A 22,624-nucleotide genomic window follows, 5' to 3' on the forward strand; every position below is an offset into this window, starting at 1 on the left:
GCATAGACCATTTACATATCAGATATTTACATTACAACTCATAACAGTAGCAAAATTGCAGTAATGAAGTGCCAATAAAAATAATTTAATGGGCCGGGCGGTGGTGGCGCACGCCTTTAATCCCAGGACTCGGGAGGCAGAGGCAGGCGGATCTCTGGGAGTTCGAGGCCAGCCTGATCTACAAGAGCTAGTTCCGGGACAGGCACCAAAGCTATAGAGAAACTGTCTCGAAAAACCAAAATAATAATAATAATAATAATAATAATAATAATAATAATAATAATAATAATTTTATGGGAGGCTGGAGAGGTGGCTCAACGGTTAAGAGCACTGGCTGCTCTTCAGAGGTCTTGAGTTTGCTTCCTAACAACCATATAGTTGCTCACAACCGTCTATAGTGGGATCTGATGCCCTTTTCTTTCATAAAGTGTGTATACGGACAGAGTACTCATATACATTAGATTATATAGATAGATAGATAGATAGATAGATAGATAGATAGATAGATAGATAGATAGATAGATAGACAGACAGACAGACGGACGGACAAGTGGTTTTTATGGTTAGGGATCACCATAACATGAACTGTATTAAAGGGTTGCAGCATTAGGAAGGTTGAAAACACTGACGTCAGAGGCCGAGCATGGTAGTACATCTGTAGTCCCAGCCAAAAGTAGTGGCGCAAATTCAGGAGTTCAAGGCCAGCCTGGGCAACAGAAGCTGCATGGTCTCAAAAAAAAAAAAAAGATTTTTAGCTGGGTGGTGGTGGTGCACTTCTTTAATCCCAGTGATCGGGAGGCAGAAGCTGGTGGATCTCTGCGAGTTCAAGGCCAGTGTACAGCCTGGTCTACAGAGCTATTTCCAGAACAGCTAAGGCTCCACAGAGAAACCATATCTCAAAAAGAAGAGAAAGAAAGAAAAAATAAAAACAACAGGATTTAAACAGGCCATTTTTTTTTTAATTTTTATTTCTGACATTTCACTTTGTTTTTCAACATTTTCCATGATCAAGTGTAGCCTGACCAGAGGCTCTGTCTTCGTCAGCCCTTGGCTTCCTTTCAGACATAATGTTGTGCCAGGCTGGTGAAGCACACCTTTAATCCCGGTGCTCAAAAGGCAGAGGCAGGAGGATCTCTGAGAGTTTGTAGCCAGCCTAGTCTACAGAGTGAGTGCCAGGACAGCCAGGGCTATAGAGACTCTCTCTTGAAAACAAACAAACAAACAAAAAACAACCTGAAACCAAAATGCAAAATTAAAAATAAATCACAACTTTTTAAAAGTATCTCCTAAACATTGCTCTCCAGGTAGACTGTCTTAACTGGATTTTTTTTTCTTCCTTCTCTCTCAACTTCCTGGGTGTTAGGATAGCAGTCGTGAACTACCACATGCATCCTGGTAACTTTTCAAGCCTCCCCCTCCCCGGCAAGTCCAGGGGGGAGGTTACCTCCCCCCCCAGTCCATATCAGGTGTCTCGTTACCAGAACCCTCACTGAATCATCAGACTTCCTCACAGCTTCCTCTCCGTTCCATTCTCTGTGACACGTACGGCATTCTCTTACACACAGGTCACTGTGTGCCTCTCCACCTACGCCCACGCCCAGGGCGGAGCTTGTCACACCCCTCTCTGGGACTCCAGCCGCCAAGCCTTCCGCCAGTCTCACAGAGCAGATGAGGAGAGGAGGGCATTTTCCAAATAGAGAGTCCGGATCTGCGTGGACTGGTTTGGAAGCGAACTTAATAAATTCTGTCCGCTATCATAGAAACAATGTGGCCTGTGTGTTGGTGTCCTTTCTAGTTCAATCCAGCCTCTTTGAGAAACATTGGCTCTCTAAGTAACCATTATGTAGTGAGACAAGACATGAGCCCAGTGTGTGGCAACATGGTATTTGGGGATTGCTGTTTTTCAGAATTTAAAATTAAGCATTTCCGTGTCTAAATCTGATGCAGCTCGTTTACCTCCCAGATAAAAGTACTTCCGGTACTTTTCATTTACATTTTGTGTTCTGGTAACACACACACACACACACACTTTTATCATTTATCAGATAGCATGTGCACGCTGAACTAAAATGCAGCACACATTGACAGGCTAATGTTCTTACTGTAAAATTATCTTGACAGCTCTTGCGTTTTCATGGTCTAAGACTTTTTGCTTCTTATGTTACTTTTTTTGGGGGGGGATATAACTTTCAGTAACCCGCATCTATCTTAGATGTATGGTTGGGTGATTCCTACCCTAGGTGGAGCGATTGTCATCTGGATCAGTAGCGATAGTAGCCTGGTGCTCCTTAGCGCCCCCTCCTGGTGACTCACTCTCCCAACTTTTGCAAGGGTAATCCCTGCGCCAGTCTCAGCGTGAATGTTCTGTGTTTTTCTTTTTGAAGCGTTTTATGCAGGAGCTTACTCTACAGCCGTGGTTCTCAACCTCCCTAATGCTGCGACTCTTTTATCCAGTTCCTCATGTTGTGCTGACCCCCCCACCATAAAATTATTTCCATGGCTACTTCAAAATTGTAGTTTTGCCACTGTTATGAATCGGAATGTAAATATCCGATATGCAGATGGTCTTGGGCTACCCTTGTGAAAGAGCTGTTGGACCCCCAAAGGGGCCGCAACCCACAGGTTGAGAACTGCTGCTCTGTGGCGTTATGTATTAGCAGGTCCTCTGCTCCTTTGGCGGGCTGCATTTTAAACTACTAGCTGCATGCTTTTTTCATTATGGCCACACTGATACCACAGTGGACGCATACTCAATTTGCTGATAATTTCATGTATTTAGTAAGCCCATTGTCACTCTGTGTCAGTACCAGATTGCTGGGTGTGAGAGCTGCAGAGACCTTGCAAGGCTGTGGAGTTCGGCCACCCAGTTCCCTCTCCCAGGTTCCTAAGGTCTGAAGTTAACTACTGCACAGATCGCTGTTCCACCTATGTCGGTGTCTTCCTGAGGTAACTGTGTTGTGTCGCAATTCACGTTCTATTCGGCGGAGGACTGTCTTTATTGCTTTGCTCATTGTAGTGACGCAGACAACGTAAGGGAAGAGAGCTTTAGTTCAATTCTGTACATCATGGCAGGGAAGCATGGCAGATGGGGCAGCTCAGCAGTGGCCTGAGCGTGAGGCCGCTGCCTCTCACATTTTGATAGATAGGAAGCAAAGAGTTGGGCTGGAAGCAGGGCCAGACTATAACCCTCAGAGGCTCCTTAGTTTGCCACACACACCAGCTGAGCCTCATCTCCTCAAATAGTGCCACCATCTAGGGACCAGCCGTTCAGCTCCCGTGTCCCAAGCCATGGCAATAGCTGTGGTCAACAAGAACACAATACTGGTAAAACCTAAAAATGCCGACTCTTCCTTGGCAAGAGTTTCTGTTATCTCGAGGTTCCAGTCCCTCACCTGGATCCCATCCACTTCCCTTAGTGTCAGTTAAATGAAGCGTAGCTGACTCTGTCCGAGAAGCCGTTTAATTAAAACCAGTCAGGGATGGAGAAGGAGGGGGCTGTTGACCAATTCCTGTGTTTCTATAGCGTTTTTAGTTTAAAGTATTGTCTCGAATGTTTTGTGTTCTTGAATGTGGTCCTTTCTAAGCTCTCATTAAAAAAATAAACAAAAACAAAACAAAACAAAAACCACAGAATTATTCTTAGGATGGGAAGTCTTAGGGTCAGTTCCATTTCTGTGGTCTCTGCATGTAAAAACAAACAAATCCTTCATCTTCCTGCCAAGGTAGCAATGAGCTACAGAAAGTTTCACAGAAAGGGTTCTGAAGGGCAGAGAGCGGTGGACTTACAGCAATGGGAACTTTGTTGACCTACCAGCCAGGGAGAAACCATAGAACGTTCTTCAGAATGTCAGCATCTCTTTAGATCTAGTTAGCAGGGGCTGGAGAGATGTCTCAGCGCTTAAGAGCACTAGCTGCTTTTCCAGAAGACCCAGGTTCAATTCTCAGCACCCACATGGCAGCTCACAGCTGTCTGTAACCCCAGTTCCAGGGGGTCTGACACCCTCACACAGACGCATATGCAGGTGAAACACATGAAATAAAAATAAACAAATTAGATATAGTTAGCAAACAGGAAATTGGGGAAATTGTCTTTTCCCAATTAAAGTGCTTTCAAGCAGGATTAAAACCCTCAGTTGGTCAGGAAATTAATTGAATATGAATCGTCGTGTTTTATGTTTTTATGTGGAAAAGCAGAAGTTACATCACAACAGATACTCAACTACTTACCCAGTTCAATAGTGGCAAATTTCATGCTTGCTGTACATCTGTGTTTGTGCTTTGCACACACATGTGGGGATGTGTGTGTGCATGTGTTGGCAATGAAAGCAATGGTATTCTTGTTGCTCTTGGCTTTGGACTTGAACAAATAAAGTTGCTATCTTCCTAGAGTGTATTGGGTTCCGTATGTGGTAACCATTTTCAATGCTTGCTCTGCACAAGGCCAGTTAAAGCATTGGGTTCACACTGACCTCACAGTTACCCTGTAGAATCGATACACTGTTCTCATTTCACACATAGATTAAGGCACAGGGGGGAGTAACTTATACAAAGTAACACAACATGGCAGAACTTCAGCTTGAATCAAGTTGGTTCAAGTCAGAAATCTGTGCCTGAGGCTCTCGCTTATGCCACCACCTGGTCATTGACCTCTCCGTAGGACACATGGCTATGGAATCCCAAGAAATCTGAGCTGCCTGGTCGCTGCATGTGCTGTGAGTTGGCCCTGGCTGGCTGCTCCCTCTGTTTTGGAAATATAGTCAGCCCAACGATAGACTTGGGTTTTAAGATGGGTCGTGATACAGTGCTTATCTTTAAAACCACAATTCACAGTGTCTTTTATTTCTCCATGGATCCTTTCCTTGGACAATAAAGTGTTCCGAGAGCCCTTACCTCCCTCTGAAACAAGCATGTCCGGTCTCTTTAATCTGCAGTACAGTGCAAGCAGGAATCCTGTGCTCGTCTGTGGCTGACGGCGAGCATTTAGCGGCTGTGACAGTTGGGTTCTGAACTCAGCCGGAGGAGGGAGTTCCCGTCTGGCGTTATGAGTGGCTGAAACAGAAGTAGCCTGCATTTTTCATTCTGCAAGATATCTTGGGATTTAAGCTTCCCTTGTTAATATCAGGTTGAAAGCAGATCCAGCAATTGCCTCGTGGCACCGAGGACTGTCTTAAGTAAAACATTCTGTGTCCACGTATGTGGCCAGCCTGTGGCTCAGCTCGGGCACTGGCTGTCAGCAACTGTGGTAGCAGCCAGGTAGATGGGGACTGCAACCACAATTCTGCCACTTGCCAGCTTGATAACTCCACATGGGCCATGTCACTCTCTCCACCCACAAAATGAGAGTCTGAATTCTAGTCTCTTATCTGTTAGAGATATCTGGATAGATGAGTGGGTGGATTGATAGATGGATGGACAGACAGGCAGACAAGCATAATCTGATAGTTTAAGAGGTGAGGAGTATGGCAATGGCAAGAGGGTAAAACACTTGTCACCAACTCCGATGACCTGAGTTCAATCCTTGGACCCACATAATCCGAGGAAAGAACCGATCGCTACAAGCCGCCGTCTGACTTCCACAGCGCTCTGGCATGTGTCCATACTAAATAGATAAATAAATAAAAAGCAGTAAATTGTCTTGGGCTTTCATCTTCAAGCCTCAGATCATAGGCAAGCACTCGAGCACTGAACTTCACTCAGCCCTAGGATACCCGTATTTTTTAGGTTATACCCAATTGGATTATGCTTACTAGGAATCAAGAAACACTACGTGGCACTATTTTCATTGACAGAGACCGAAGTGTATGTCTTTAGGGATATGTAATGATATGTCTAGTAGTATGATATCATCTATGTCATAACTCAAACTACTTGGGGTTTTCATCTGAAGCAATTATCATTTCTTTTTGGTGATAACATTCAAAATTCTCTCTCCTAGCTTTCACTGTAGGTTTCGGTACTGATGCTATCATTGCTGTCTGTGTAACAGAACACTGTAACTTGTTCCTTTGTTTGGCTGTAACATTGTATCAATAAGCAGTCTCTCTCTCTCTCTCTCCCCCATTCTCTCTTCTCCTGGCCTCTTTTTTCTAGTCCTATAAACTCGGCTTTTTCAGAATTCCATATATGAATGAACACACACATCTGATTTCCCATGTCTGGGTTATTTCACATAACACTTATCTCTGGATACATCCACATTGCCACCACATTTGACAGTCTTCCTGGCTCATTAGATAAGTTAATTCAAGACTGCCTCCTTATTAAAAGAGTGGATCGAATCAAAACGTATAGATGTGTTCGATATAGTAGGCACCTGTGCTCTCAGCATTAATCATAATAGTACCTCCAGGGAAATGCCATTTAGGAAGGGAGAGGTCCTGACTGCATATTTTGTGCAATGTGATTCTTATTAGCATTTGGGGGCACTAAAGAGATGGCTCAGAGATGAAGATCCATTCCCTGCTCATGCAGAGGTCCTGAGTGTGTTCCTTACCAGCCAACCAGGCAGCTCACTCTTGCCTATAGCTCCACTTTCAGGGAGTCCGACACCCTTGGCTTCCTCAGGCTCTTGCATTCACATCTACATACCTACACACCGACACACTTACATTCAATCTTAAAAAATATCATTGGGTAGTTGACCACCCATACACTACGAGGAGCAGAGGAGACCCATGGGAGTTGCGGGGTTCCTTCGTATCTGAGCATGAACAATTCTCCAGTCCGGCTTGAAAGCCAGGTTGTCTTTCCAGCCAGGTCACACCCCCAGCCACAGGTTCTTCTTGATTTCATTGCAAGGAGCCGAACAAGTGTAAACAAGAGGACCAACTGGATGTCCCAGTTGGCTGTTTGTCAACCACTGATTCATTCCACAAACACAGAGGTTCTATTGAGGAAACAGTGTGGGCAGACAGGTGGCTCTTTAGCCGAGCCTTCTCCCCAGGGAGGCTTCCAAATGTTGAGGGAGCAAATGTTACACAAATACTTACCACACAAAGCAGAATAAACACTGTAAAGAGGGCAGTTGCAAATTTGCGGTGAGGCACAAGGACAGGTCTCATCAGTTCCAGCTGGTCCTGAGGGTGGGAGCGGCTTCTCGGAAGAGTCGGTGTTAGATTTGCGCCTTGGAAGGTGAGTTAGGACGGGGGACATGGGAGGCCACGCTACGCTGGAGAGCCAGCACAGGAACGGGAAAATGCATCAAGTATTCAGGGATGGGTGCTTGTCAGATACTCGGAAACGAGATGAAGGTTAAAGCCGAGCCATTGGTGAAGATCTCAGCTCTGTGTCTTTGAGCTGTAACCACGGTTATCTGATGCCTCCCACATTCAGACCCATACGGTTGAGCTCGTGACATGACGGCTGCTTATGGAGCTGTGAGGACTCAATAGGTCTGTGTCCCAGCTAGCCTTGCCTTATTGCAGTGGTCGTACACAGATCTGCTCCAGGTCCCACACAAAGGGTGGCTGTGCTGTGGGGTGTGGCCAAGGCAGGAAGACCCTGCACAGACCTTCAGGTCCTCGATGCTGAAGGGCTGAGGACGAGGGTGCTGCGTTTCTGTTATTCAGAAGCTTGGCTTAAGCAGATGGCTCCCAAGAGCTCTCACCATGCATGTTTGGGGTAAAGGAGCCTGCGAATCAGCGTTACAGGAGAAAGGGACAGGTCATAGAAGGCAGAAGTTCTACCCCAGGCCTGGCCGTATTCTCTCTGCCCATTGGCTAAAAGTTGTGAAGACTGGTCCGAGGTTCTTTTACAGCGGCTTCCTCAGCTCTTCCTGGGGGTGCCTGTCTAAATAGAGTAGAGCAAGGTTTTCCCACCTTCTCTTGCTCACTGGCTCCCCCTGCTGCCGGCCACAGTCCAGGACGCATGCACAGGCAGAGTGGGCGAGGCTCCAGACGCCTTTGAGAGGCCTCAAGTTTGAGCCCAGGGCCTTTCATTTTATTCCTTCCCTAGATTCTGAATCAGGGAGTAAAAGCATCAGGACTCAGTTGTTCTGTGTTTAGCTCACCATCTCCCGAGAGGACCGGCAAGCCCTTCTCTCAGGACGTCTCTGCCAGGGCCTGGGGAGGGGAGGACCAGGTACTAGGTTCCCAGGCTTGCTTGAGCTCAAGGGACATAGGTGTCTGGAGACTCTTCCTAGAAGCAGCTGCTGCAGGTGTTGCCTATGAGCCTGTGCGGTTTCCGGTCTGTTCTTCACTGGAAACTGTGCTCTGTCTAAGGTCACCATCGCTTTCCCTGCTTGTCCTTCTGGGGACAGTCCTCTTCCTCACTCCGACATCTATGTCTAGCACATAGGTAGGAAATCTCTACCAGGTCAGACGAATGTCATCTGCGATTAGTTTGTGCGAATTCAACATGTGAGTTATGAGCCATTTTTGAAGAAATGTGTATTTTCCTGTGCATGTAATTCAAAGTAGATTAGCAGCGCTGGCTGGTAGAGGCTTAATGAGAAGATAATTATTTATAATTACAGTATCAAGTGTTTGTAAGCGCTTGAGGATGCTTGAAGAATTTGCCTTTGAGAGCCTTAAATGCTGCCTCACGCACCTTCCCCACGGTATTAGCTTGTGGCGTCTATGGAGAAGGATGGAGCTGTTGAAGGCGTGTGTCCTCCAGCTGTGGCTCCAAATGGTCCTTACCTACAGAGTGGCAGGGCCTCTCTTCCGGGCATAAGGCAGGGCAACCTTGACACTCGGGAGATTCCCCTTCCAGTGATGCCAGGGAGGGAGCCAGGTGCTGGGAGGAAATGTTTTAGTGAGAGTGTTGGTGCCATGCTGGACGTAGTGCACTTTGTTGTCAGGTGGGGACAATCAGAAGGAATGTCCTTGCCCAGGCGAATTGGAAACATTGAACAAAGGTACTTCCCTAAAAAAGTGTCCTTCTGGGTGACACATAAGGATCCTGAAAACTATTAGTTAGGGACATGTTGGGAGGGACTGGCCTTCTTCCAGAGAATGGAGATATCAGGTCTTCTGAGCAGGTGTCTGTGTGAATGCAGCCATAGGTCTCTAAGAACAGGTGACAAGAGGCTTGCCCAGGCTTTTTGTTTTTGGTAATGGGAGGTGTGGTGGTTGTGTTTTTGGGTGCATTGGCTCCATTAGCAAGAAAGTCAAGCGCAGCCAGGCAGTGGTGACACATGGCCTTTAATCCCAGCACTCGGAAGGCAGAGGCAGGTGGATCTATGAGTTTGAGGCTAACCTGGTCTACAGAGTGAGTTCCAGGGCGGCCAGGGTTACACAGAGAAATCCTGTAGCGGGGGGGGGGAGGTAGGGGGGCAGAAAATACTTGATGTTTATCTAGCTAAATTTTCCAAGTTCCGTGTTCACAGCCTCACTAGACAGCTTTCAAGTGTGTGACGAGTCAGGAGGAAGGTGACCTAGTACAGTAGACGTCACTAGTGGAGGGGAGGGAGAGCTCAGAGGAGAGAAACCTTACCCTTCCTCCAGGCCTGCCTTGGGTTCCCTTCCCAGATGCCAGGCCCTAAATCACTGGTCACATGACACTCCCAAATCCCCTTTATCCCCACCCACCTCCATCCCTTACTGTCCTCTCTTTCCTTTACACTTCTGTCCCAGTCTTTTCTCTTGGTGACCGTAAATGTTTAGGTGTTGTTACCATAAAAGCAATCACCTTTTAGCCCTTATAAAAGCATTTGACTTAAACCACGGCTCACATTTTACGGCATGGATTTGACCTGAGGTGGGGACATGCCAGAGAGCCACATCAGGGCTCAGGAAGCCCTCTTACTGGAAGTGATAAGTGCAGAATTGGGGATGAAGGGAGATCTTCTGACAGGATTCTCCCTGGAGCCCAGAGTCCACACAAGCCCAGGCGGCCATGTTTACAGTACCGTAGAGTTTAGTTTTCATGGCCAGCCTTGAGCATCTCATAAATCCAAGTTGAGATCCAGTTAAGCCACGCATTGTCCATGGGCTTCAAGAGACAATATATCTTTTTGGTAAGCTCAGCGTTCTCATAAAAGAGGGCTAGCGTGAAAGATAAGTGGACGCTTAAAAACCCTTAGCATTGTGCCTAATTCACACGGACTCAGTCCTGTTAGGGAAGCAAGCTCTAGAGGAACAAGGCTTGAACTTTCTGACCTGGCTCCTCCCTTGGTTAGCAACAAGTCCTGCTACCAACTTAACTTCTCTGTGCCTGGTTCCCTTATTTGCAAAATCATTATCACCAGTAGAATCTACCCCAGAGAGCAGTTCACAGATAAGCTCTTGTGTATCTGTCACTAAGGTGACTTTGTCCTTCTTTGGCTTGAAGCAGGACAATGCTTCCTTGTCCCCAGGAGACACAGAGGAGCATGACTTGTGGAGCAAGTCCCTGATGTGTGTCTCTGGGAGACGTGTAAAGAGGGAGTAGTGTACAGATGGGATCGGCTCCGGCAGGGCTCGGGTCCCACAGCTGACTTGAGCTGCTGGCATGAGCAAGAAATAGACCTTGAGAGAGAGAGAGAGAGAGAGAGAGAGAGAGAGAGAGAGAGAGAGAGAGAGAGAGGGAGGGAGGGAGGGAGGGAGGGAGGGAGGGAGGGAGGGAGGGAGGGAGGGAGAGGGAGAGGTGGGGTGGGGGAGCAACTGAGATTTTGACATTGTTGCCATGGCAAAGCCTTGCATATTCTGACTGGCACACGGTAGGAACAGCCTTCACTCTAGACCGGAAATGCAGAAGTCAGCTAAGACCAGTTAAAAACAGTAAAATCACTGAGAATGATGAGAAGCCTGGCCACGGACCCCTCCAAACTCTTGGGTTCTGACCATGCTGTCCCTTGTGGCCTGGATGTAAACCCACACCTTCAGGTACCCTGAAATACCCATTGTTGTGGAAGTGGTTGCCTGTTGGAAGGACCTGCCCCTTTCCTCGTATGTCCTAATTCAGGCTGCCTTTCTATGGGCAGAGATCTATTGTGCTTGGCCTTGGGACTCAGTAGATAGTTACTAGCTGTCTGTTGATCTGACTAGATCCCTGCAAGTTCTGAGCTTCAGTTCAGGTTCCTTAGGGATCTTATAGACCACTGTCTGTTGTTAAAACAGAATGCTGACTTACAGAGAGATTTCTTTGGTCTGTGATAATGGAGGGATCAGGTCCAAATAGCACCAGCATCCTGCTGGTGAACCCCAGTGACATCACAGCATGGCAGAGGAGCAAAAGGGGAATCTGACATGTGCAGAAGGGGCCAAGAATACGGGGTGGCCTTACCTTAACCACCCACTCCTAAGTAAGAAAATGGGCTTCTGTAAAGCCAGCGTGACCGTGACTGCCTCCATGACCGCCTTCCTCTCATGGCTGTGCCACCGTAACACCGGTACATGGACCTCTGGGGACTTCTGGGACAAGTTATGTTAGCCAGAGAGGGTACACAGAAGTACACAGCCCCCTTCTCCTGCCAGCTTTGTTGCCTGGGTTCTCGGGGTGTCCCTTGCACATCTTGTTCTCTTCCTGTAGGGACCAGAGAGGTAAATAAATGCACAGCAGAAAAGCGCCGAGCCCTGAGCTCACTCGTAAGGACCGCATTGTGCCAGGATCCAGGGTGGCCGTGAGTTACCTTGGGACACTGCAGGAGGCCTGATGGGCTGCAGCGATGACTCAGGGGCAGGTTTTGACGTCTGTCCAGAGCTTAGCCTTTTCCTCAGCCTTTGTTCTAGAACATTGAGGTGACAGTGGAAATGTCTCTGCGGCCGGAAAAAAACACAATTAGGAATGGTGTTTCGCAGGGATGCTTGGTGGTCTGCCTTTTATCCAAGTGATAACAGCCAGGTCGCTGTGGGAGAACGGAAGAGTCAGCCATCTCTTTTCAAAAACAACCTCTCTTCCTGCCAAAACAATATTACTGCTGGCTTTATTTTTTAAATGGGATAATACAGAAGCATGATAAAGAATGACCCCTTATAGCCCCGTGTTGTAAAAATAGCCATTGGTAATACAATGGTGCCTGCTTTTCCCTCACATTTTGCATAAAAGTACATTTTTAAATGAAATTGGGAAGATGTAGGAAACACTGATTGAAGCCATTCTGTGTACCGGGTTCTGTAGCTTTGTTTGTTAATCATTTATTCTTCACAGTGACTAGAGAATACCGTGTGCATGCATGTGTGTGTGTGTGTGCGCGCGCGTATATGTGTGTCAGGGGAGAACTTTGAGTGTCCTGCTCACTTATTCCCCACTGTATTCTCCTGATGCAGGCTTTTGCACTCAACCTGAAGCTAGGCTAGAAACCAGGAAGCCCCAGCCATCCCCGGGCCTCTACACTCTCCATGGCACGGGGTTATATGTGTGTGCGCAGCCGTACCCTGCCTTTTTATGTGGGTGCTGGGGATTTGAACTCAGGTCCTCATGCTTGAACAGCAACCTTTACCCTCCCCAGCCCTTCTTGAATCTTTAAGTCCATTTCACAGAGGGGGAAACTGAGGCAAGGAAAGAGTCTTTTTCAGCGGCTGTGTGGTCTACAAGGAGAGTGCCAAGATGAAAGAGCATGGATATCTGCCTCCAGGGCCCTCAGTCTGGACTGCACCGCTGTTACTGGCTTCGATTTGCTGTGTGCTGTATTTCCTCAAATTATACGGCATTTACTCTGGTGTCTATCCCCCCCCCCATTCTACAGATCTACAGATTGGGTAATAGAGCCTCAGGCGTGTGACTTAGTTTACCCAGAGGCATGTAGCTAGTAAATCAGTGCCAGGAAAAAGCCGCATTCCCTGGTGCATGCAGTCCTTATCCATGCTGACTGCTGGTGGTCTGGGAACCTCTGACCTCCTCCCGCAGCCGGATTCTGAAAGCAGGTTGCACCTTCCCCTGCCAGTTCCAGGATAAGCGATGCAGGGAGAGCTCAGCCCTCTTCCTCGCACATACAGCCTTGTCTCAGTTGACACTCAGGACACCTGTGGGCACTGAGTGTCGAAAACCGGCTTCGACAAAACTCACAACGTTCCAGGGTAGGAGCATGAGGACTGTACTAAGCAAAAGGAACAGAGACATGGGAGAAATAAGAGACAGAAACACAGAGCAGCATCGGGAGGGGCGTTCAGTGAATACTGAATTCCTCGTTTATTCTTCCACACGCTAATACATCACACCAAACGGGGAGGGAGGAGGCGACAGATGTCACTAACATGACACAAGGAACAGAGTTGAATTCTCTGACCCTCGGTCCAGGTGGAGCAGATCCTCTACACCCAAAATACTAATTAACCACACCCTAGGTCAGAATATCTCGTTTGCGGCCACACCTGTTGACAACAACTTTGAAAGAGCAAAAATGAGCTCAAACTCTCTGACCTCCAGTCAAGGTAGGACAGGGGGTCACACCTGTGTGTGCCCCAAAAATTAAGCAATGTATACCTGGCCCTCAATTATCTCTGCAATGGCCAGGCTTTATATAAGAGATCAAAACGTGCACCCCCAAACAGTTCTGCCACTCTGCAAGTGGTTTTTTTTTTGTTTGTTTGTTTTTTTGTTTGTTTGTTTGGTTGGTTTTTCGAGACAGGGTTTCTCTGTGGTTTTGGAGCCTGTCCTGGAACTAGCTCTTGTAGACCAGGCTGGTCTCGAACTCACAGAGATCCGCCTGCCTCTGCCTCCCAAGTGCTGGGATTAAAGGCGTGCGCCACCATTGCCCGGCTCTGCAAGTGTTTTTAACTGAGATTTGTTGGCAGGCAGTAAGACTGACTTGAGCTTTAAGTGCTGTTGGCTTTCCCCAACCCAGTCTTGAGGACCTGCCAAGCATTGTTGAGACTTTAAAGTAAGGCAGAAGTCAGTTGGCCTCCTGGGGGTAAACACGGCTCTGTAGATAAGGTTGCCCCGGACCGGATTTAAGAGAACTGGGCCCATCGCCTTGGGACTACCTCTGTGACTGACCGGCCCATGGGTGCGGAGAGCTGACGAAAGATGAGCTGATTCAGTAAGATCAGTAAGAAAGACTTACTGATGCGTTTTCCCAGGTAAACCGTCTAACGTTTCTCTTCAGACATAGTGGGAGAATTATCAAAAGAAGAATGTCACTTGTTTTTTAGATATTTATATAACTTAATGCAATCTTATCTGTGAAATCTAGGACAAGTGCAAGTGCCTAGGAGTCATAAACAGGGTTGGGCAAAAAAGAAAAAAAAAAAGCAAGAATATTGTGTATATAGGCCAGACCAGTGGACACTCTGAGGATTCCCCTGGAGGGAAAAACCATGTAGCTGTGGTTGACGAGGCCTGGAAGTGCTTCTGCTCTGCTTTAAACTCAATGCAGTTGCAGGGCACAGCGTGTTCACATTGTCAATGTTCATGGTACTTTACATACCGACATCTTTCCTGAGTGTAAGTTATACTTCGTTTAAAGACTGGAAGTCCTCATTTGGATTTGTGTATATCGTCACTCAGGGCTACTCAGGTTTCTTTTTAGTGTAATCTGTTAGGAACAGTCTGGGTACTTGGAAATGGCTCTACCTAGAATTGTCAGGGCTGCATGGCCAGAACACCTGAGGCTGTGTTTTTTTTATTCTATGAATCGATGTCTTGAATGACTTCGGTGTAGACGCCTTGAAATAGAGAATGATGTCACCTTTAGCTGATCAGTTGTTGACAATCCTTTGTGAATAAAGGAGGTGCTGGCCAAGGCTGGGTACAGCTGTGACATCATCTCTCCAGTTTCACCCTCCGGTCGATGACTGGTGGTTAAAGTACAGGGATGAGCAATAAGGACAGGATTAAGTAGGACCACGCGATAAAAGGGCAATAAGAAGGCTTGCGGAAAGAAACGGCTTCTGCCAGCACTGAGGAAGCTTGGGGAAAGAGGCATCTGAGTGGCTGTCAGAAGCACAGTAGGATCTTGATAAGAAGAAGATGAGTAGCAGACACTGTGAGAAAGTCTGTGGGATGCTCACATTCTCCACTCATTGCCGACTGGCTCCCTTAGGATAAATGGCATCCTTCCAATGCAACCGAGGTCTGAAAGGTGAGCTGGGGCCTCGCACCGACTGGGTGGTGTGGTTTCGATTGGGAGCTCTTAGGAGGTTACAATCAGTCTGTTATCTCCTGCGAAATTCAGTTCCCGGCCTCATGGCTGCACAGCCCCATGAATTGCCCTGTGTGTCTCAAAGCAGCATTTTCTAGGTTCAGTGTGTTTTTGTTGTTCTCGTGTGGACCCTTTGCTGTTCCAGTTATGAGCCACGGTTACACAGCTTCTGTGAGCTCGCTGTGACCACCCTTCTGGGACCCGAAGACGGCTGGGTACCTGACACTCCTTCCTGACCAACCAAAGCCACAGTTCCTCTGTCCACTTCTTACAAGCATCTTGTTTTCGAGTCTCACATTGGTTTGGCATTCATGTCCTTCCAGCCTGACTGGCGTGATCCTTCATGATGCTCTTTCCACCAGAGGAAGCAACGTGAAAGGGTCCGTTTCATGGCAACCGTGTGTAGGAAGATAGGTCAAGAGAGAAAGAACACTAGCAAACTTGTGCAGGTTTTGTGGGAGGCCTCCCTGCAGACCTTTGCCTGTTGGCAAAATCGCTTCCTCCTGATAAGGCGCTGGACAGGATTTAGGATGGTGGCAAAGATTTCATACTCAGTGTTGAAAGGGACCTGTATTGGGTCACTCAGACACTGTGAGGTCTGCCTGTTTAACTCCTTACTAACCTTTTGCTACTAACTTACCGGTTCCCTTTACAGTGTGGGCAGGGGTAACTTCCGCCAGCTATTGCCTTATCTCCTGTTGGGTTCTGTCAAGATATTATTCTTATCACGGGGATATTAACGCAACATCTGAGATGCTCCCGTTTAGATACTATGATTGGAGTTTCTGTTCAGACTCTACGGTGGCTTGTTTTTCATCCTCTGAGGACAGTATCAGAGTAATAGGGTTTGAGGCAGCGTGGATGCAAACCCTGGCTCTGCAGCACTCGGTTTCTACGTGTGTGTGTGTGTGTGTGTGTGTGTGTGTGTGTGTGTGTGTGTGGCTTTAGCATGATCCTTGGTAATAATGATCAAACAAGATAATCCCTACGGACACATCAGCAAACTTAGCGCACTGTCTGGTTTCGACCTTCCCTCTTAGACCACAAACATCTAACCCCGACCAAGCTTCCCAATGCTACTTCATAGTCTTTGTCTGGACAGCCTGCGAGTGTAAAAGCAATGTCATGCTAGCTTTGTGTAATCACAGTGCTTCTCAACCTGGGGGTCGCATATGAGACAGCCTTCTTGGCAGATATTTATATTATGATCCATAACAGTAGCAAAATTGCAGTTACGAGGCAGCAACAAAATAATTTTATGGTTGTGAGTCACCACAACGTGAGGAACTGTGTTAAAGGTCTGCAGCCTTAGGAAGGTTGAGAGCTGCTGTACAATCGTCTGTTCGCTTGTTTTAATTGCTGGGGTTGTACTTTGGAGTTATTTGTCCCCATATGGAGATGCTGGTATATTATTCAGTTATCAAAGTTAATCATGCACCATTCAGTTCTGTCATATCTGCTTAATGGTTCTATTAGAAAAAATAATTTTCTTGATGGATGTATCTGCTTAAGTTTTATTTTGTTCTTCTTCTTCTTTCTTTTTCCTCGTCTGGTTAAATGACTGGGTTCTGAATGAGAAGCCTTGCCCGTGGTAAAGTACACTGCGAGGAACAAGCCTCCCAAATTACATGGGTTTTCTATCCTGGAAACCGACAGCTACCACATACAGATGGCAAATCAGATACACTGGAGGTAGGGCTTCACATCTAGGCTGTGTACAGCACACCAAAATTGAGGAAGGGATTGGGCTGACCTACCTTTGGAAGCTTGGGAGGATAGCACGGAGTGTCCATCCTGCGGCACAAGCGCTTGGACAGTCTAGGACTTCATGTGTGTGCCGCGTGTGCGTGAACCAGTTCTGTCACACCGAATGTCACCTTTGCTTCAGGTGTCAATGTGTTTCTCCTGTTCCTCCAGGTAGAACGCCATGACATGAATACCCTCAGCCTCCCACTGAACATCCGCCGAGGGGGCTCAGACACCAACCTCAACTTCGACGTCCCAGATGGCATCCTGGACTTCCACAAAGTCAAACTCAGCGCCGACAGCCTGAAACAAAAGATCCTAAAGGTGACGGAGCAGATCAAAATCGAGCAGACGTCCCGCGATGGAAACGTTGCGGAGTACCTAAAACTCGTCAGCAGCGCGGACAAGCAGCAGGCCGGGCGGATCAAGCAGGTCTTCGAAAAGAAGAACCAGAAGTCGGCCCACTCGATCGCCCAGCTGCAGAAGAAGTTGGAGCAGTACCACAGAAAGCTGAGGGAGATTGAACAGAACGGGGCCTCTCGCAGCTCAAAGGAGATTTCTAAGGACAGCCTGAAGGAGATACACCACTCCCTGAAGGATGCCCACGTGAAATCCCGAACTGCCCCCCACTGCCTGGAAAGCAGTAAGTCGAGCATGCCGGGGGTATCCCTCACGCCCCCCGTGTTTGTCTTCAATAAGTCCAGAGAGTTTGCCAACTTGATCCGGAATAAGTTCGGCAGTGCGGACAACATCGCTCACTTGAAAAATTCCCTGGAGGAGTTCAGGCCCGAGGCCAGCACCAGGGCCTATGGAGGCAGCGCTACCATCGTGAACAAACCCAAGTACGGCAGTGACGACGAGTGTTCTAGCGGCACGTCAGGCTCGGCAGACAGCAATGGGAACCAGTCCTTTGGCCCCGGTGGGGCCAGCACACTGGACAGCCAGGGGAAGCTGGCCTTGATCCTAGAGGCGCTGAGGGAGATCAAAGACACCCAAACCCAGCTGGCGGAGGACATTGAGGCGTTGAAGGTGCAGTTTAAGAGAGAGTATGGCTTCATCTCTCAGACTCTGCAAGAGGAGAGGTACAGGTACGTAGGTCGGAGTGCTCCATTGGGATTCCTTTCGCAACGTGAGTTTCCAGCCAGAGAGGCTGTCTACTTCAAAGTCGTGCACTAATGAATGTGTTTGCGATAAATAGAGATGTGGGTGCAGAGGCATTTAAAAATTGATAATCCTTTCCATCCTTCATAACTCTTAAGTTCCATAATTTCTGGCTTATGGCTGACAGTTAGAGGAAGACATATGCGTGGGTCTCTTAAAACATCAACAGCCAAGCTGTGACTCACGTGCATATTAAGACATTGATTCATCAGGCGTCTGTGATGGTCTTAATTGCACTAGAGACCTATTTCCCTCCGTAATGCCAGTCAAGTGAATCTGTTTCAGTGGACAATGAGGTGGGTTTTTATTTGGTGTGTCAGCTTCAAATATCTGTATTTTGTTCACTGAACTTATTTTTTAGCTTTGCATGGATTGGAGGGGTGGTTCCGTGGGTAAATGGCATTGCTTGCCATGTAAGAATGAAGACGTAAGTCCAGATAGGTGGCACCCATGTAAAAGTGAACTTGGCAGCGCAGGTCTGTAACCCCAGCACTGGGGAAGGGGGTGGTGTAGAGACAGCACAGACAGCGCAGATCTGTAACCCCAGCACTGGGGGCCGTAGAGACAGACAGATTCCTGGAACTTGCTGGCTGGCCAGCCTAGCCAGGTTCAGTGAGAGGCCCGATCTCAGCAAATAAAGTCAAGAACAACTAAGGAAAGCACGTGGCTTCAACCTCTGGCCTCTATACACAGCCACATTACAGATATAAATATGTACACACACACACACACACACATGCACGCACGCACGCGCAAGCATTTTACTGTGAATGAGAGGTTCTCAAACACCATCTTGAGATTAATCCAAACCTTTTGGGGTCTCTCAGCTGCTTGTGAAAGTATGTGTTTTGTAGGCTGGCATTTATATGTATACTGTTCTTAATAAAGAATATAGATAATCAAATATGAGATTATTTGCCCCATTTTGCTCATAAAAAAGATCCTCCCAAAGTACCTCAGTCAAAATGGGCTAACGTCTAAGAATATAAAAGAGATTGTGAATGTTCGTTACATACTGTAACAGTTAAGTTGTAAATCTAACTTACACATTGTTTTACACTTGGTTATAATTTTTATGTCATACTTTAGAATGTGGCTCTTTTCTCGTTCTCATGAAACTTGATTGTGATGCCAATATTTGAACCCAGGGCCTCATGTATCTTAAGTGTGTGCTGTACCACTGAGATGTATCACCAGCCCTGAAACCATTTTTTAATTTTACATATGTATCTTTTATTTCAGTGTGTTCGTCACACAAGAACTGTGTTTCAAGCCATGGCTTGCCAAGAGCGCATTGACCTTAGTTTCATCTAGATAGTTTGAGATAGAGTGTGTTTTAGACGCATGTTTTATCCCAAATCACAAATACTCACTTTGTGTGAGTTTTGGACCATCTTTGCTTTCACGTGTCCTGTGTTTTGTTTGTGATCCCGGCGATACAGTCATTGGGTGCATTACCTAAGAAGCTTAAGAAGGCTTTCTTAGAACCATGATAACATTTGGCACCCATGAAGCTAAACCTGAAGATAATCATTAAATCTGAATTAAGCCTTCACCTGCTTTTTAAAAAAATGATTCTATCAGATGACTCACATAAATATCTACAACTGGCCTGGACCGGTCATTCCAGGCTAAGACAGCCTCCCTAGATATTATCCCCTCTTTAAAGCAGGCAGGACAAAGTTTCAGATAAGACCCAAATCCTCTTCTCTGGGGTGGGTGTGAGAAAGGAGCTGTCTTTCTCTCGCTTTTGGGTTTTTGAATCTGCTATTCCATAAGTCATCTATAATTTGTAATTTAGTTTTTTTTTAAAGATTTATTTATTTTTATTTTGTGTGTATGAGTATTTTGCCTGAATGTATATCTGTTCACCATATATGTGCAGTACCCATGAGGCCAGAAGAGGGCACTGAAATTACAGACAGTTGTGAGCTGCCACGTGAATGCTGGGGTTTGAACCCCGGACCTCTGAAAGAGCAGCCCGTGCTCTTAACCACTGAGCCATCTCTCCAGCCCTTGGGGTTAGTTATCTATTAGCACATAAAGTGAAAGAGCTAAAAGGCATGTCAGGGTGTTTACTGTGAAGTAGCGGGATTGACCACGGGAATGGAAAACTTCATTCTTTTTCTTGTAGGCTGTGTGACCATGAGATCCCAGTTACTGGTGGGCAGGAGAAGGAGAAGCCACTGCAAACATGGCCGATCCTGACTTGTCCTTGCTGCACAGCCATCTCCTAGCTAGGGGCAGCTGCATCCTTTGCAAAGTCTATCTGTCGTCATGGCAGTTCTTCCAGGTGCTGGTCTGGCATGGGTGAAAAAAAAATTAATTAAAATAAAAGTTTGATCTCATTAAAGCCTCAGAAATGAGGACATACAGTTATTACTGCAGAGACAAGCCAGGCGGTGCCTTTAATTCCAGCACTCGGGAGGCAGAGGCAGGTGGATCTCTGTGAGTTCAAGGCCAGCCTGATCTACAGAGTGAATGCCAGGACAAACTCCAAAGTTACATACAGAGAAACCCTGTGTCTTAAAAAAAAATCAAGACTGCAGAGACAGGTCCCTTCTAGAATTGGGATTCAGGGGTAACCAAAATTGTGTTTCCCACAAATAGACCTACTTTTTTAGAAAGACAGTCCTCTGGGGGATGAAAACAAGTCAGGGGCACCCCCCTCAGACAAAAAAAAAAGACATCCTTCTAGAACGCACTGTTGGAATGCCTGTACAACGTGCTCATTTTGGCTCCTGTCTTTTCAAGGTATGAGAGGCTTGAGGACCAGCTTCATGACCTGACAGAGCTGCACCAGCACGAGACAGCCAACCTGAAGCAGGAGCTAGCCAGCGCCGAGGAGAAGGTGGCCTACCAGGCCTATGAACGCTCAAGGGACATTCAGGTATGGGCCCCTTCCCGAGTGAACCCTGGTGAAGGGTTTTCTTTTTCTGGCTTTAACTCACCAGGCAGACTTACTTGATACATTTCCCTTGTGCATGGGAAGCGAGGTGTCTTCTCCACACAGACATTTCCCATCCACCTCCTGACCCTCCTGACGTGTATTGACAATATTTCTGAGATAATTTACCCTGTGCTCCTGTTGTCTAACCCAGTTGGCAAGGATTTATCGCTGGCCTAATTCCGACACCACCAAAATGTGATGAAGTGTCCAGTGTTAGGCAGCCCCGCCTTCAGGAGGCTTCAGTAGGCCAGGAGCGATCAAGAGCCACCTTCCAGAGTACAGCTACCCCTGAAATCCAGTCCTGCTGCGCCCCACTAGCTGGGGTAGGAGGAGGGGGTAGGGGTGGCAGTCAGGCGTTCTGGGGTAAACATGGGATTTGAGTCCCAGGTCTGTTATTTACCAACTGTGGTTCTGAGCAAGCCTTCAGTCTCTTCTTTAAAGCAATTGATTTATATGTGTAAGAATGGCAAACGTTTGATAGCCAGCATCTACCTAAGTTGATGTGGGAGTGATTTCTTTCTAATCTGTTGCTTTCATTGGTTAATTAATAAAGAAACTGCCTAGGCCCATTTGATAGGCCAACCCTTAGGTGGGTGGAGTAAACAGAACAAAATGCTGGGAGAAAAAAGCCGAGTCAGTGAGTCGCCATGATTCTCCTACTCCAGACAGACGCAGGTTAAGATCTTTCCTGGTAAGCCAGCTCGTGGTGCTACACAGAATATTAAAAATGGGTTAGATCAATATGTAAGAGCTAGCCAATAAGAGGCTGGAGCTAATGGGCCAAGCAGTGTTTAAAAGAATACAGTTTGTGTGATGCGGCCCGCAGCTCTTATCACAACACCAAGTACTGTATGGGTTTCCTCCTCCTCCTCCCCCCTCCCCCTTCTTCTTCTCCTCCCCCCCCCCTTCTTCTTCCATGTACTCAATAGCCCTTGGAGATTGCTTCTATTGTTGGCCTCATTTCTCAGGTCTGGAGACCAAGGCACAAAGAGGCACAGTGACCTGAACAAGGCATGGCAAGTTGTCCCTTAGGACTGGCAGAGAAAGCTGGACTGAACAGGATAGGCAGGGCCCAGAAGGGCTGAGTAGACCCACATAAAGTTTACGTCATGAGCAAAGGCCAGCTTGGGCTTCCTCCCGGAGTCCCCGAGCTGCTGTGAAACAACCCAAGAACAAACAGGGAGAGTCTTGCTCAGTCTCCTGTTCTCAGACTTTCTCTGTAGTGGATGTATGAGCATCAGGAAGGCCGTCCGCCCCCTGAATCCCACCCCACAGGGGAGAAGGGCTGAAGCATGAAAGATGGCATCTCTCCCCGGTGCGTGTGCTACAATCCAGCTGCATGCCTTGTATTCTGCTCTGGTGGAGGCTGTGTTTGCTGATGCCAGAGGTCTGCTCAGACAGTTCTGGGAAGCAGGGCTTCAGAGCTGACAGGAGACCTTGTGCCCGGATAGCAGAGGACACTGGGGGACTGGCTATTCTCTGAGTGAAGAGCCTCGGCATCTCCACTGACTGGCCTGGGGAACTGAGCTATCGTCTATAGAGTCACTCTATTTAAAACATATTTTATTACGTTTACTCATGTGTGTGTGTGTGTGTGTGTCACAGCACACGTATGATGATTACAGAACAACTCGGGGGTGTCAGTTCCTCTTTCTACCTGTGGTTCTCAGGAATCAAATTCAGTTCATCAGAATTGGCAGCAAGTGCTTTTGGCCACTGAGCCATCTCACCAGCCCTGAGGCCATCCCACTTTAGAACAGGCCTGG

At 47.3% G+C, this 22,624-nt stretch overlaps 1 protein-coding gene across 7 annotated transcripts in view; it reads left to right on the top strand.

Moving 5' to 3' along the window:
* Nucleotides 1-22,624, top strand: part of Tmcc3 (transmembrane and coiled-coil domain family 3) — a 251,321-nt gene that overhangs the window by 223,118 nt on the left and 5,579 nt on the right. For 4 of the 7 annotated variants that reach the window (XM_057757870.1, XM_057757869.1, XM_057757875.1 and 1 more), the window contains 2 exons: nucleotides 16,919-17,835; nucleotides 20,663-20,798. In XM_057757870.1, coding sequence (XP_057613853.1) covers nucleotides 16,919-17,835; nucleotides 20,663-20,798 — 1,053 coding nt within the window. Of the gene's footprint in view, nucleotides 1-13,926; nucleotides 13,941-14,839; nucleotides 14,942-16,918; nucleotides 17,836-20,662; nucleotides 20,799-22,624 lie in introns of those variants that run through there. The other 3 variants (XM_057757874.1, XM_057757872.1, XM_057757876.1) reach the window with 3 other exon arrangements.

This window comes from Chionomys nivalis, chromosome 25 (assembly GCF_950005125.1).
Source record: "Chionomys nivalis chromosome 25, mChiNiv1.1, whole genome shotgun sequence".
Taxonomy (NCBI): Eukaryota; Metazoa; Chordata; class Mammalia; order Rodentia; family Cricetidae; genus Chionomys; species Chionomys nivalis.